The 15,651-nt window shown below is 40.8% G+C and overlaps 1 protein-coding gene across 1 annotated transcript in view; it reads right to left on the reverse strand.

The window, feature by feature from the left end:
* LOC123657063 (phospholipid-transporting ATPase ABCA3-like) overlaps positions 1-15,651 on the reverse strand; it is a 55,636-nt gene that overhangs the window by 836 nt on the left and 39,149 nt on the right. Inside the window, exons 20-29 of the mRNA XM_045592661.1 lie at positions 15,265-15,390; positions 15,068-15,191; positions 13,934-14,055; positions 13,276-13,420; positions 12,557-12,711; positions 11,022-11,183; positions 9,868-10,025; positions 9,695-9,791; positions 1,802-1,993; positions 25-127 (exon numbers count right to left, since the gene is read on the reverse strand). Coding sequence (XP_045448617.1) covers positions 25-127; positions 1,802-1,993; positions 9,695-9,791; positions 9,868-10,025; positions 11,022-11,183; positions 12,557-12,711; positions 13,276-13,420; positions 13,934-14,055; positions 15,068-15,191; positions 15,265-15,390 — 1,384 coding nt within the window. The remainder of the gene's footprint in view (positions 1-24; positions 128-1,801; positions 1,994-9,694; positions 9,792-9,867; positions 10,026-11,021; positions 11,184-12,556; positions 12,712-13,275; positions 13,421-13,933; positions 14,056-15,067; positions 15,192-15,264; positions 15,391-15,651) is intronic.

A 15,651-nucleotide genomic window follows, 5' to 3' on the forward strand; every position in this document is an offset into this window, starting at 1 on the left:
TGTTCAGAAATATGTCATACTCACATGAGTTTAGCATCTCTAAAGTTTTCAAGGACGTATTGATTTATTCTTGTTACAGTTGAGTCTCTGTCTGGTCCAGCTTTACATTTCACTATTAAAGTATATCCTAAAAAAAAAATCATGCTTAATTGTGTAGTCTTCTTTTAGCAAAATATATTTAATAACTACAATTATCAAATCCGATTTCGTTTATTTTTTTTAATCATATTTATTTTGGGTTGAGTTATATTCGAAACATTAGTTGCACTCCTCCATGCTGTGCGACGTGAGCACCACGCTGCGGCCACACCGGCCGCTTACCTTGCGAGAACTTGTTCTTGAGGTGCTGCAGCGGGCCGAGGCAGTAGAGGCGGCCGTTGACCATGACGGTGAGGCGCGAGCACAGCGCCTCGCACTCCTCCATGCTGTGCGACGTGAGCACCACGCTGCGGCCACACCGGCCGCTTACCTTGCGAGAACTTGTTCTTGAGGTGCTGCAGCGGGCCGAGGCAGTAGAGGCGGCCGTTGACCATGACGGTGAGGCGCGAGCACAGCGCCTCGCACTCCTCCATGCTGTGCGACGTGAGCACCACGCTGCGGCCACACCGGCCGCTTACCTTGCGAGAACTTGTTCTTGAGGTGCTGCAGCGGGCCGAGGCAGTAGAGGCGGCCGTTGACCATGACGGTGAGGCGCGAGCACAGCGCCTCGCACTCCTCCATGCTGTGCGACGTGAGCACCACGCTGCGGCCACACCGGCCGCTTACCTTGCGAGAACTTGTTCTTGAGGTGCTGCAGCGGGCCGAGGCAGTAGAGGCGGCCGTTGACCATGACGGTGAGGCGCGAGCACAGCGCCTCGCACTCCTCCATGCTGTGCGACGTGAGCACCACGCTGCGGCCACACCGGCCGCTTACCTTGCGAGAACTTGTTCTTGAGGTGCTGCAGCGGGCCGAGGCAGTAGAGGCGGCCGTTGACCATGACGGTGAGGCGCGAGCACAGCGCCTCGCACTCCTCCATGCTGTGCGACGTGAGCACCACGCTGCGGCCACACCGGCCGCTTACCTTGCGAGAACTTGTTCTTGAGGTGCTGCAGCGGGCCGAGGCAGTAGAGGCGGCCGTTGACCATGACGGTGAGGCGCGAGCACAGCGCCTCGCACTCCTCCATGCTGTGCGACGTGAGCACCACGCTGCGGCCACACCGGCCGCTTACCTTGCGAGAACTCGTTCTTGAGGTGCTGCAGCGGGCCGAGGCAGTAGAGGCGGCCGTTGACCATGACGGTGAGGCGCGAGCACAGCGCCTCGCACTCCTCCATGCTGTGCGACGTGAGCACCACGCTGCGGCCACACCGGCCGCTTACCTTGCGAGAACTTGTTCTTGAGGTGCTGCAGCGGGCCGAGGCAGTAGAGGCAGCCGTTGACCATGACGGTGAGGCGCGAGCACAGCGCCTCGCACTCCTCCATGCTGTGCGACGTGAGCACCACGCTGCGGCCACACCGGCCGCTTACCTTGCGAGAACTTGTTCTTGAGGTGCTGCAGCGGGCCGAGGCAGTAGAGGCGGCCGTTGACCATGACGGTGAGGCGCGAGCACAGCGCCTCGCACTCCTCCATGCTGTGCGACGTGAGCACCACGCTGCGGCCACACCGGCCGCTTACCTTGCGAGAACTTGTTCTTGAGGTGCTGCAGCGGGCCGAGGCAGTAGAGGCGGCCGTTGACCATGACGGTGAGGCGCGAGCACAGCGCCTCGCACTCCTCCATGCTGTGCGACGTGAGCACCACGCTGCGGCCACACCGGCCGCTTACCTTGCGAGAACTTGTTCTTGAGGTGCTGCAGCGGGCCGAGGCAGTAGAGGCGGCCGTTGACCATGACGGTGAGGCGCGAGCACAGCGCCTCGCACTCCTCCATGCTGTGCGACGTGAGCACCACGCTGCGGCCGCCGGCCACCGCCGCGCTCACGCACGCCCATACAAGCCGCTTCGACGCCGGGTCCATACCTGACAAACACACACGCGTGCCTTTATGTTGATGTTCTAAATGTATGGTCCACTTTATTTATTTATTTATTTTATACTTTATTGTACACCACAAATAAATTACAAACAAAGCATAAAGATAGTTACAGACAGTGAAGTACAATGGGCGGACTTATGGCTAATTAGCCATTTCTTCCAGACAACCCATACATAGAAAGGAAACTTATTATCTAAATTGGGTAGGTGGTGTAGATGTATAATAAACTTACATACAAATGTCTACAATCAAATACTTATAATAAAATAAAGAATTTATTATTATCATTAGCACTATCATAAAAAATACATAAATACATAATACAATATATATATTCTATTATAAACTAATAAAGTATGTAAGCAATGAACGTAAATTGAAGATAACAATTAAGTGAAATGATATAAACACAAATATACATATATTATAAACAAAATGAGAAGAGAAAAAAAAAAAAAAAAGAGACTACACCACGACCACGGTCAACATGACCGAAACCTGAACTCTCTTCGCTCTGGATTACGTAAGCGTTAAGTGGTGTCCGCCGTCTATTTGCCTCAAGCAGTAATTAATTTAAATTCAAAAATTAGTGAATTGAATTCGGTGGAGTACCAGGAGTGCAAAAATCTGCAGCAATGCGTGCTCGAGCAGTGCGTAAAAGTGACACCAACACTAGAGACAGGAAAGCTTCAAAGCTTGCCTTTCTTTGTGTTGCTAGCGTCTACTCGGACGTTAGCCACTCTTGCTTACGAATGTCATAAATGTATTTTTGGCAAAGGACCCCCCGCACAATTTGTATGGAAGATGGCTCTCGGCTAAATTGGCTGAAATTTTGCATAGGGGTAGTTTTCAACATGCTGATTATCAGGCAACAGTCTCAAGGCACAAACTCCCAAGTTTAACCCACGACCCTCTACAACCTCCCAAACCCCCCAAAATGCACTTTGCAATAATCGACTGCAGTTTTGCGAAGAGATAGGCACCAACATGCTTGACATAATTCTAAACTATATCCCCTCAAAATAGAACCCCCAACACCTACAGCTCGACCCTCCACTCCCACCAACCCCCACACACCCTCCCTTAATTCACTTTGCAAGAATTAGCTTAAGTTTTTAAAAGAGATGGATATCAACATGCTGGTCGAAATTCTCAATCGACACCCCCCCCCCCCCCCTTAAAATCAACCCCGACCAAAACGACCCCACACAAACCCCCAACCACCCTAAAATTGAGTAAAGACTCGTAAATGTACCAATGCTATTCACAGAGAATACTGCTATTCTAAAAATAATTTTCGTATTGTCCGCAGAATACGGTGATTCAGCAGTCCTTTTCAGGATAGTAGACCCGATCTTCATCACTTTTGCGAACTTTAGTTCTTGTTCGCGAAGCAGTCCTTTCCAGTCTTAAGCGAACTTTTTTTTTACAAAAATACGGTGTTACGTTTGTAATGGAGAATTCAACGTGGGACCGTTATGAACGGTGATGACAATGCTGATAAACGTCAACTTGCGATTACTAAAAGGGATGATTATGGCCATTTACCCCTAGTTCTTAATGAAAATTCAAGACTTTGCATCAACTGCAACAGGTCAATAATAGATGAAATAACTTTAATTAATGACGATCCAAGCTATTTGCGATTGAACGTCGTGGCGTGCACGTGATACTCTTCTCGTTACGTCAATAGAAGAGATAATCATTAAATTTTAGTGATCTGTGGTATTTATCTCTACGGAAGCTAACATGACATCGTAATTTTGTCGAATTTTGACGTTTTGACGAAGAGAAACTTCTCGTTTTCAATATTATCGACGAGAAAGACGATAAATAAAAAATAAATAAAACCGGGTGCCTATTTTTTGTATACCATGGCGTTTCTCTATTATAATTATATAATTTCGGTATACGAAGAGCGGGAAGCGCGAAAAGTCGAGTGAAGTGTGTCATATAATGGCACAAAAAACGTATTTGCGCCCTGTTGCTTCTTATTCTAAAACAATGCGTGATAGAATTACAATTATCTAATGTGCGACAAGATATAAAGCACAACACGAGCATATTGTTTTACATATATAATTAAATTCATTTACTTACGCCGTTTTATTTTCCATATTAGATTTTTTAAATTAGATATACACTTTTTATCTTAGCCAAAAGGCCGAGAACATTGTTAAATAAAACATGTGTCAATAGGGGAGCCCACGATGCTAAATGGGGATTTACTCGAGCGTCATAGAGACCTATTAGGTTGTAAAGCTTAGATGATAAGAAGAAAAAAATGTTATATAATTGTATGTTACACCTGACTTGCTGCTGCTGATTATGGTAGATAAAAGATATAAAAATAAAAGTTAAAATATAAATATATTTGCTAATATTTAATTGCTAGGAATGAGCTCACGAACGCGCTGTACGATGATGATATGTGAACGTGAACTGATGTATTTAGCTAATGAATCGTGCAACTAACGTAAACTGCTGATCGGGCGATAGGTATGTGCGGCTGAACCGTACATGCTCCCGGGCGAGAAGATGAGTGAAGTATGGATGATGTGAGCTAAACTAAAACAAGGATGAAACCGACATAAAATCTTAACGGCTAATTTACAAATGGACCCGACAATTTTTAGTTAGCGACTACGTCTAAAATTACATTTTAATAAAATAGGTGAAGTGTTTTTATGAACCGATCGATTAGTCTGATTTGGAATGTCTTGACCGAGAACACTGACACTGTAATCACTTTGCTCTGCTTTTTCACTCACACTTGTACACTTAAAATTTTTCGAACACACACAATGTACCGTAGTGTCCTGCTGATCACTGCTCGGAGATGGGCGCGAGGCTCGAGCGCGTCTGCAGGTCGCGCGCACCCACGCGCCGCCCGCAACCGCCAGCCCTGCGGCCGCCAGGCAGTAGATGGCGACGTAGTGATGGACGTCATGATAGCTCAGGCTATTGGATTCATTTTCTAGGCTATCCGAAGCCGATTTTAGCTGCTTTATATTGTTTTCGATGTTATCGATATCTTGTCCGAAACCGTCCGATATATTCATTGTGTGGATAGGGATGGATATATTGATGATGCTATTGACGGGTGCGATCTCTGGTGCAAAGATTACCGGCTCGATATTTAACTCATTAGTCATTATTTTATGAGGCGTTATCACTAGCGTATTTCCCCGAATGATGCAGTCGGTACCGAGAATTATAATATTAATTCCCGTCACCTGTTCGACGGTAACCCGATCTCGACATATGAAACGAAAGGTACATTGCCCGCAACAATTAATTAGATATGTGTTTAACTTAGTAAGCTTTTTCCATGTAGTTTGACACGCGCTAGTTATGATTTCACAGCTGTTCGTTTGTTTACTTTTTATACAAAGGTTCTCGTCCATCTGTCTCTCGTAGTCGGGCGTTTGAATTTGGCAAAGATAATTTGATAAAATATTATCGTTGTATTCTATACAGTTCTTAAAGTCTTTCTCAGTTACCGGTATGAAGGTATCTTTCTTTAAATTTATTGCTATGTGATCAGATATTGGAAGAAGATTAACCATAGTACGTGATGAGTTAGCGATTTGGTGATAGAGAGGTATGGCATTGTAAATTTCGTAGTCGTCTCTACTTGTAAGAGGTATTTGGATCTCAAAAATGAAATACTGTTTCGTCATTCTAGCTTTGACCTTTAAAATCCTGTATAGGTTGGATAAATTATTTCGGAGATTATCTAACGGCAATGACAAATCCTTTGTTATCTGGCTGGATATGATACTTAGCTCGTTTTCCATTTCAAAACCAAAATCAAAAGTTCTTGTTGTAAATTTGGGCCTCTGTATAAAACATCGTTCAGACTTACACCCGATGTCGTTTTACCCGATGCATTAAATACAACTCTAAGCGAAGTAGTAATAGAGTCGGGTCTTTCAATAGCGTGGTGCGGCATATAATATAATGGTGTCATATTCGCCTTTGTTATTAAGTGCATGTGACCTAAATTGATATACTCATTAATAAACTGCTTATAATTATAAGCTAAATTTTTATTTTTGTCGAATTTACGCTCAAGCTGATAAAATTGTGCGCAGGCTGTGGGTTCAGATAATCCTAACTTCTCACCAGCGTCAGAGTGAAGTGGAAGGCGTACCACATACTTTCCATCGGATTGGCGAAAAGTAGTTTCCTTGTATTTTTGTAGACATTGATAATCTTCGAACGACATTTCCTCATTTTCGTTAATATCTTCAATGGACCAAAATTTGTGAATGCTGTCTAAGTCAACCATGATGACATTACAGTTGTAGGATTTTACACTTCCGCACAAAATCCAGCCTAGCCGCGTCTGTTGCGCAATAGGCATGTTATCATTTTCTTTGATGATTCCTCCCATAATTATAGAAGAATAAACATCAGCGCCCAGTAATAAATCTATTGTTCTGCTACGATAAAATTCAGGGTCTGCAAGTTGTATGTTTTTAATATATTCCCATGATGGTTTTGAAAATGATTTGTTAGGAAGATTGTTTACAGCGTGGCGCATGATAAATACATCTAGATTAAGCTGGTACGAGTCATGACAAGATGATAGGGTGATGTTCATAGTACCTTTGCAATTATTTTCTTTCGCTCCTACTCCTAAGATAACTCCCTTGCAGTGCTTACGAGGTAGTCCCAACCGTTGAGCGCCATTCTCGGTGATAATCGACGTTTGAGATCCCTGGTCGATAAGCGCTCGCATGGTATGAAGAGAGCCATCAATAGCTTGGACGTTGATCAGAGCGGTTGCTAATAAAATCTCCTGAGTGTCATCTAGTGACGCGTTAGATTTCGAAACGGTGCTGTTGGACTTTGTATTCGACGATGCATTGTTTGCTGATGCGGCAAAGGCTTCATGAACCAAAGTATGATGATTTAATTGGCACTTATGACATCTTTTTCTTGAAAAACATTCATTACCGTTATGATTATAAAGGCAATTTTGGCATAACGATAGCTTTTGAATTGTTTGTCGCTTGATATTTGGATGATACGCTAAAAACGTTTCGCAATATGGAATGGCGTGATCTTTATTGCAAACGGGGCATTTTGTCTTCGCTGTTGACGTTAACCTACTTTTGCTATTAAAATTATTTGATTTAAATAATTGATTTTCATTGCTTACATATGATTTAAATGTATATAGTTTTTTAAAATTTGAGGGCTGAAAGATATGTTGCGGATGCGGGATAGATTTTGAGGGATCTTGTTTTCGTTTAGAGGACTCTAGAGCGGTAAATTTGGCTTCTAAAAATTGTAATAAATCTTTTAAAACTGGTAAATCTCTCGGATGCTTGAGTGACTCGATGTAGTCGTTGTGAGTGTCCGCATCTAATTTCTGCGTGAGTATGTATACAATGATAGGGTCCCAATTCTCTATGCTGACTCCCAAGTTTTTGATAGCGTTAAGGCATTCGTTGGTGGTGTCGTGAATCCTTTTTATTGCAATTGCGGATTGATGCTGCATAATAGGCTGGTTGAGTAGGACACTCATGTGAGAATTAAAAATTAGTTTTATGTTGCTGTATCGGTTGTTTAAAAGATCCCAACATACTTGATAGTTATCTGTGGTTATGTGTAGATGTTGCACTAGCTTTTCTGCTTCGCCCTTTAATTTGCTTTTTAAAAACTGCATTTTTTGACTATTTGATAAGGCTCGATTTGTGTGGATGGTTTCGACAAACAAGTCTTTAAAGGATAACCACTGGTGGTAGCTCCCACTAAACACAGGGATATCCATTTTCGGGGTGGTTTTCTCCCGATAAAGATCAGACCACATCTTGCTGTTGATACTTTTTTTAATTTCGTTAAATTTCCGCTCGTAGCTGCTGAACATTTCTTCGTATTCTGGATCGTCTTCATATAGTTCGCTGTCTATTTCCCAGTGCAATGCGTCAATGATGGTCCAGCGTGATTGTACCGACTTCAAAATATCTTCGTATTCCCATTTTTCGGAGACAATGTCGAGATCGATGCTGCTAATTGTACGCTGAAATGCCTTAAAATTGCTTCTTTGCCTTTTCAACATTTCTTCTAATTTGCTGCTATTACCTTGGGTTCGCGAAGTTTCTTTATCGGATGATGTCACCGGACGTGACACGCTGCCAGACGACGGTATAGCTGTAAAGCCTGGCAGTTGCAACGGGGTGGCTGGTTTTAGTACACTTTTTTCTTTAGACTCACTGGGTAAAAAGGTGAGTAAATAGCTGCGTGTGTCATTGTAAAAATCGGATGTTTTCTTATAGTAATTGGTAGTGAAATATTCGTTCGATTTGTCGCTAGAATCGCAAAGCCTCAAATGATTACTTTGAAACTCCTGCCAATAACTCTCTAAAGTGCTGATACGCTTTTTAATATGAGCCGGTGTCTTGCGTTCGGCACCGTCTTTCTTAAAATTAATTAAAAATTGATTCATAGCCTCCATGATCTGGGTTTGGCTAGCTAGAAGATCTTCCATTTTTATAAAATGATATAAATACTGATACTGCTGATAATAGAGAGCTGTAGACTCACCAAAGCTGCTGCTGGTTAACTTACGTGGCGGCCCTTACTGCGCTCGTAAAAAATCACTCGCGATATAAGTCCCGCTCACGATAAGCTCGAAGGACCAAAAAGATGTATGTTACACCTGACTTGCTGCTGCTGATTATGGTAGATAAAAGATATAAAAATAAAAGTTAAAATATAAATATATTTGCTAATATTTAATTGCTAGGAATGAGCTCACGAACGCGCTGTACGATGATGATATGTGAACGTGAACTGATGTATTTAGCTAATGAATCGTGCAACTAACGTAAACTGCTGATCGGGCGATAGGTATGTGCGGCTGAACCGTACAATAATATATACCTTTTCATCGGTGGGGGAAGCGGCTATAGATTTTTAAATATGTAAAAAAATACTGTTCCATGGACATACTCGAGCGCGTCAGATATTGATAGCATCAATGTCCTACGTATTTTTAATAATGTACGTATGTTAATCTGATCGTTTGCACGATGCGGGTGGTTGTACGTAAGGGTTAAAAATGAAAAAAAGAAAAAATTAATCGAGCGCGTCAGATTTTCTAAGGGGGTGTTAAGTGCACCAAAAAGAAGCTCTCATTCAATAATCTGACGATTTCGATCTGACGCAAACTTGTGGCCACCATTATAATGTGCAAAAAAAATCGCCATTTCGAAATACTCAAGCGAGTCAGATTAAGATATATATGGTTCATCTTTATGTTCTAGACGTGCTGTCTCATAATCTGACGATTATCTAGAGGGATTCGCCTAATCTGACAAAAAAAAATTTTTCTTAAAGAATAGCAGCTCGACGAACGAAATAATTGTTAAGAGAATGAACGAAGAATAAAAATATGCGTTACAACACAGCTTGGAAGTAATTATTGAACAGATTCAATTTAATCAGTAATTTTTGAAAATAAATGAATTTTTTAATCCCTTAAAAATTTGGCGAACAATAATTTTCTTTAACGTGACAGACATTAAAACTAAAACAGTTTTATATACTCGACTAAACGTTATAAAAACTAATATCTACCCTAAAAATAAGCTTTTTTAAAGTTCTTCGATTAAATAACTCGCCTGTTCGAAATTTATGGACCAAAAAAATTTTTTTTTCACAATAATTACCTGTGGTAGGTTCATCAAGAAACACTAAAGGCGAATCGCCTAAAAATGCTAACGCAGTGCTGATTTTCCGTTTAGTTCCTCCGCTACATTCATGTACCTGCAAATAATAATGTCTATAACAACACACTACCAACAAATAACTTTTCAAGTTTTTTTTAGTGTATTAAGTATACTTTTTTGTCGTAATGCTTGATAAATCCAAGCATTTCAGCTAACTGTAGCGCTCGCGCTGACCCCACTTGCACCGGAATACCGCGGAGTAGACAAAATATTTTAAGTGTCTCCCGAGCGGTTAAATTTTCTATAAGTGCGTCAAATTGTGGGCAATAACCTTAAAAAAGAAAAGAAAAATATTAATATGTAGATTAATGGTATATATCATATTTTTTTATTTTTTCATATAAGATTTTTACTCGATCATTATTAAATAATATCTGAGCCATATACTAATAGTAAAAAGTGACATTTCACTACAGAAAAAAAAGTTATACGCAATTGCATAAGAAATAAAATTATACATGTGTAAATAGCCTGTATTCGATGACGGTGAATAGTTGGTTCAATAGGTGTAATAATATTATGGAAGATGGTAGGTACATCGGACTTATAAAATCGGTTCCTACATTCATAATACGTTTGTATTACGAACTTGAACTACCAACAAACGTTGCCGACCCTCCTCTACCCAGGAGCTCTGACTACCTCACTCACCATAGTTTACGAACTGCAAGAACCGACGAAACGTTAAATTTTCAAAATACGATTATTTCTACGAAATACAACTGCCAACAAAATTTTAAACTTCGAAAACGATACGGAGGAAATCGAACCATACGTCAGCAGCACGGATCGTGGTTGTTTACATTTAGAGCGTTCGTGCACTACAAGGAATTTTACTGTCCGGCGGTCGAATTTTACGGTCCAATATGGCACGCCACATAGTCATAAATGTACATGCTAGTTTGCGCTCTACTCGCGACACGGTCCCCCGGACAGTAAAGCCCCGCAGCTACGCGCGCACTGATGAGGCGGTTCACGGCGCGCACGGCGGCGCGCACGGACTTTTTACGAAATAAAACTACCAACAAACTTTTAAACTCTGAAAACGATACGGAGGAAATCGACCCATACGTCAGCAACACGGATCGGGTTTGTTTACATTTAAAGCGTTTCGTGCACTACAAGGAATTTTACTGTCCGGCGGTCGAATTTTACGGTCCAATATGGCACGCCATATGGTCGTAGCCAGCCGTAGCCATATATGCTAGTTTGCGCTGTACTCGCGACACGGTCCCCCCGGACAGTAAAGCCCCGCAGCTCCGCGCACCGATGAGGCGGTGCACGGCGCGCACGGCGGCGCGCACGGAGCGGCCGAGCACGCGCGCGTCGCCGGCGCTGGGCCGCGCGTCGCCCGCCAGCATGCGGAACGTGCTCGTCTTGCCGGCGCCGTTGATGCCCAGCAGCCCGAAGCACTCGCCCTGGCGGACCGCTGCAACCGGAGGCGCACGCTTTATCACACTCGTTTTTTACTTATCGTAAGTATAAAATTCGATGTCAACTGAATCGATTCGTCGAAATCTTCTAAATGATGTAGAAAGTTCATAAGGAATTTTACATAAATTGCAGGAGACGTAACGATTACATAAACTTTATGAGTTTGCCTGTTCGATGCGTGTTGGTGCGTTCGATTTTCGAGAATTCCATAGAAAATAGACCCTCTTTAACCGACTTCCAAAAAGGAGGAGGTTTTGAATTCGACTGTATTTTTTTTTATGTATGTTACATCAGAACTTTTGACCGTGCGGACCGATTTCGACAAATTTCTTTTTAATCTAAAGGTGGTGTGTGTCAATTGGTCCCATTGAAATTTATTTGAGATCTAACAACTACTTTTCGAGTTATATCTAATAATGCGTTTTTACTTGACGCTTTTTTCGTCGACCTACGTTGTATTATACCGCATAACTTTCTACTGGATGTACCGATTTTGATAATTTTTAATTTAATCAAAAGCTGATGTTTGTCATGTGGTCACATATAAATTTTATTGAGATCTGATAACTATTTTTTGAGTAATCTTTGATAACGCGTAGTTACTTGACTATTTTTTCGTCGATCTACGTGGTATTACTTGTCGATGTAATTGAAGTCGGTTTTTTTTTTTCGTTTGCGAGCAAACACAATTATTTATATAACAAGTCAGTAAACAAGCGTACGGCTCACCCGATGGTAAGCGATTACCGTAGCCTATAGACGTCCGTAACACCAGAAGCAACGCAAGCGCGTTGCCGACCCGACCCCTAACTCCCCCAGGAGCCCTGGTCACTTTACTCACCGACAGGGATACAACACTGCTTAAAAGCAGTATTGTTTACCTGTGATCTTCTGTAAGGTCGAGGTACTACCCCAGACGGGCTGCTCCATTTTTTAAGCAAGAAATTTCCTGCTGTGCCCTACCTCAGTTAAACCCTATAATATGTGTCATTAAGGATTTACTTAAATTTTCGTACTTATTGTCGTTCAAATAAAAAGAAGTGCAAAAGAGTATGTTCGACATTTTCGTGTGGATTACAATTGTTGTTTCATTATCGAATCATTTTTATTTAGATTTATATACGTATAGTGTGATACATAGTGTAGCCAGTTAGTTGTTACAAATTATCTAGTTTAGAAAATTTTCGTCTTGATCTACAGGATTAATCAACACAAATAACCATAAACAATATGTATCGTGATATATCGCTTTACTTCATAAGATTTTCTACTCTCAGCGTGTTAAGTGTTCGGTATCTTTAAACTTTTATTCTTATAAGTTTTTATACTGTTTGTACTACAATGTCGTATATTACGGTGTGTACTAACCAAAGGTGAGCCTGTTGACAGCGAGAAAATCCCCGTAGTATTTAGTGAGGTCGCGGCACACGAGGCTATGTGTCGCGAGTTCGGTTCGAGTCATGGCCTGTACCGCGAGCCTCTCGGCCGCCACGTCGTCGTCCTCTTCCCCGTCATTCGCAGCAGTCGCAGTATGCGAGCCTACAGCACGGCGTGCACCACAATCGAAGTACCGCATCTATATGAAAAAAATTAACTACGAACTTGAAGTTAAAATATCACAGACGAATATAGTATCTAAGTTATGTAACAGTCAGATTTGAATAAATACAAATACATATAGGTATGTATTAGATAATCTGTTTATAAGAAAAGTTTGCAATCTATGAATTCTTAGCAACTGAGTAGAAATCATAACATACAAAAGTCAATAAAAATTGAAAAATAATAGAAAATATAAATATGTATGTAAACAAAGTGCGTGACACTTCATTTAAGTTATTAGTATAATTTGTAATTGTTCTTTGATGGATATTTGATCTGTGAATTGGTTGCTATGGAGCTGTTTTATTCATATTAAACGATTGCGAGAATTATATTGTAGTTGTAAATACTTAAATAATAGTTATTATTAAGAACTGGTGAAACAATAGCTTTAAATGTTTTTTTTTTTCTTTTCAGAGCAACGCAATTATAGTTTTACTGTTCACCATAATATACAAGAATAATTATAAATTAAGACATTATATGTATATATTTTTATTTGTACCTTATTAAAAACTTCGTACTCCTTTAATAACAAAATCGTGAACGTGACCAGTCCGACGAGACTCATAGTGAATAAATATCGGCCGATCCCAGGCTCACTCCATCTCAAGAAGGGATCATCGTCGACTTAAACAAAAAATTGTTATGAAAAATTAGAATCACACAAAGTTACAGACGTATTAAGTAATCTTAGCGCTGTGCTGTGTGTGTGAATCTATCTAGCTAACATACATAGATACAGTGTTTGCGTGATTGTCTTAAGAGGTTTTAACATAAAAAAATGCACGTTAAATATGTTAATTATTGCATTTAAATTTTTCTAACACGAAATTGCAAATACGGTCAAATGACTACGCACTACTTTTCTGTCATATAATATGTGTAGTACGTAAAAAATAAATAAGATGTAATTTATCCATTTTTATTAAAAATTCAGGGTCGGTGTTAAAATTGATTGTACTCACAGAAAGAAATGTTCAACTATCACATAAATTAAAATTGCTTTGGTATTTACGAATGGTACACACATATAGGCACGCTAAGAGACCTGAACGACTCTATACGGTCTAACGTGGACAAATCGCAAGATCGTTTCAGCAGTAGTAGAAGGCGGGGCGAGGAAGGCACAGACTCACTTACGACAGCAAACCGACACGTTGAGCTGGTGGCAGACGGTGTGGCGCGTGCAGTCGGGCAGGCCGGCGAACTGCGCGCACAGCGCCTCGCACGCCAGCAGCGAGAACGACGACACGCTCATGTCCCTGCGGGCGGCCGGGCTACTGTACCTTCGTTACCTTCGCCGGTGGACCCTCGCTGGGGTGGGTGTGGGGTGGGTGGGGAGGGTGTCTAGCGGCAGATTTATGTTTTCAAATATGATTATTTCAAAAAGTCATAAACGCTGCGGGAGGAAGGCGGCGCCGTTCGAATCGTGGTTCATGTGGATTTTTTTAAATACCCGAGGCCAGAGACGAATATTCCGTAGGATAATCACGGAGTACTTATTGTTATTGCCAAGTCTGTAAGCTCATCCATCGTTCTCATCACACACGTGGTTTCAACGGGATAGAGTCACACCACATACGGCCATAGCTTCGATGATTCTTGAAGCTTTGGAGAAACCCCGTGGTCACCAAGGTCACTTAAATTGACCCTCAAATGATTCTTTTTTGGGGGCTACCTCAAAAGGAGAGTTTACAATAACAATCCCCAAGGCTTTCAAAGAAACTATTAGTCATGAAATCTGTAGCAAAAAATAACCACACACACACAAAAGACGTTTCGAACATTGCGTGCAACTCGACGGAAGACATTTGGATGACATTAAGTTGTCTGTAAAATATATTAATTAAAAATATACAATATGTAACCATTTTTATTTAACTTAGAAAACATAAATCTGCCATCAGGTACTCTTTAGTTGTGCGCGATCGCTTCGAACTTATGAATTTGTTTATTGAATTGAACCTCTTTATTTATATGATTATTATTTTTTCTTCTTTTTTTTTTCTAATTGCACCCGTTATTTTTTATTTAATAATGCATGTAAAATCGAAAAATATTATTCATATTTTATCATTATTATTTTTTAATTATTTTTTAATATTTGATTTTTTATATTTATTTATATTTTTTTATCTTTGTCAGTAAAAAAACTAGTATTAATATTTTATAAATATGTAATACATATTTAAATATGATTTTCAAAAAACACGATTTACTTAAAATACCGAGCTAAGCTCGGACACCTAGGTATATTATAAATGGCAATCGTACCTGAAACTCCTGCTGATACAGTAGATGGGTAGTGGCGAAAACACCCAATCCAAGATGTGCGCATAGTATGGATTGCCAACTTCAGGTAATCTGAGAACTTCTGTTATCAAAAACGGCATGCAACCTAAAAATTTTAAATATTATTAATTTATTATTTAATTTAACTTTGTATTATATAATATATGTTAGAAACTTACCAGCAAATATATTAATGAAACACATTTTTGAAAATCCTGTAGCTGCTGCTTCGAAATAAAACGAAGCCAAGTAGTGAAGAGGTATCATTGCAAACGCAAATATAACCAACACCAGAAGTACCCTTCCTGCAAACAGAAGCCAACGTAACTATGGATGCGCTCCACTTGACGCGGTGTTTAAACGTAATCAGACTGTTTTTAGTGGCGGCGACAGTTGGATATTTGTTGTTATATCGCAATAATGTCGCATCTATAACTTTTGAAAATTACGCCCAATTTCTCTCACCGTCCACTTCGTGTACCTCGACCTAGATTTTCAGACGGGTCGTTGTGAGCTCGGCTTGAGCGAAAATAATGTCGTCATAAGTGACGTTTTCGCTGCAACCA

The sequence above is a fragment of the Melitaea cinxia genome, chromosome 10 (genome assembly GCF_905220565.1).
Source record: "Melitaea cinxia chromosome 10, ilMelCinx1.1, whole genome shotgun sequence".
In the NCBI taxonomy this organism is placed as follows: Eukaryota; Metazoa; Arthropoda; class Insecta; order Lepidoptera; family Nymphalidae; genus Melitaea; species Melitaea cinxia.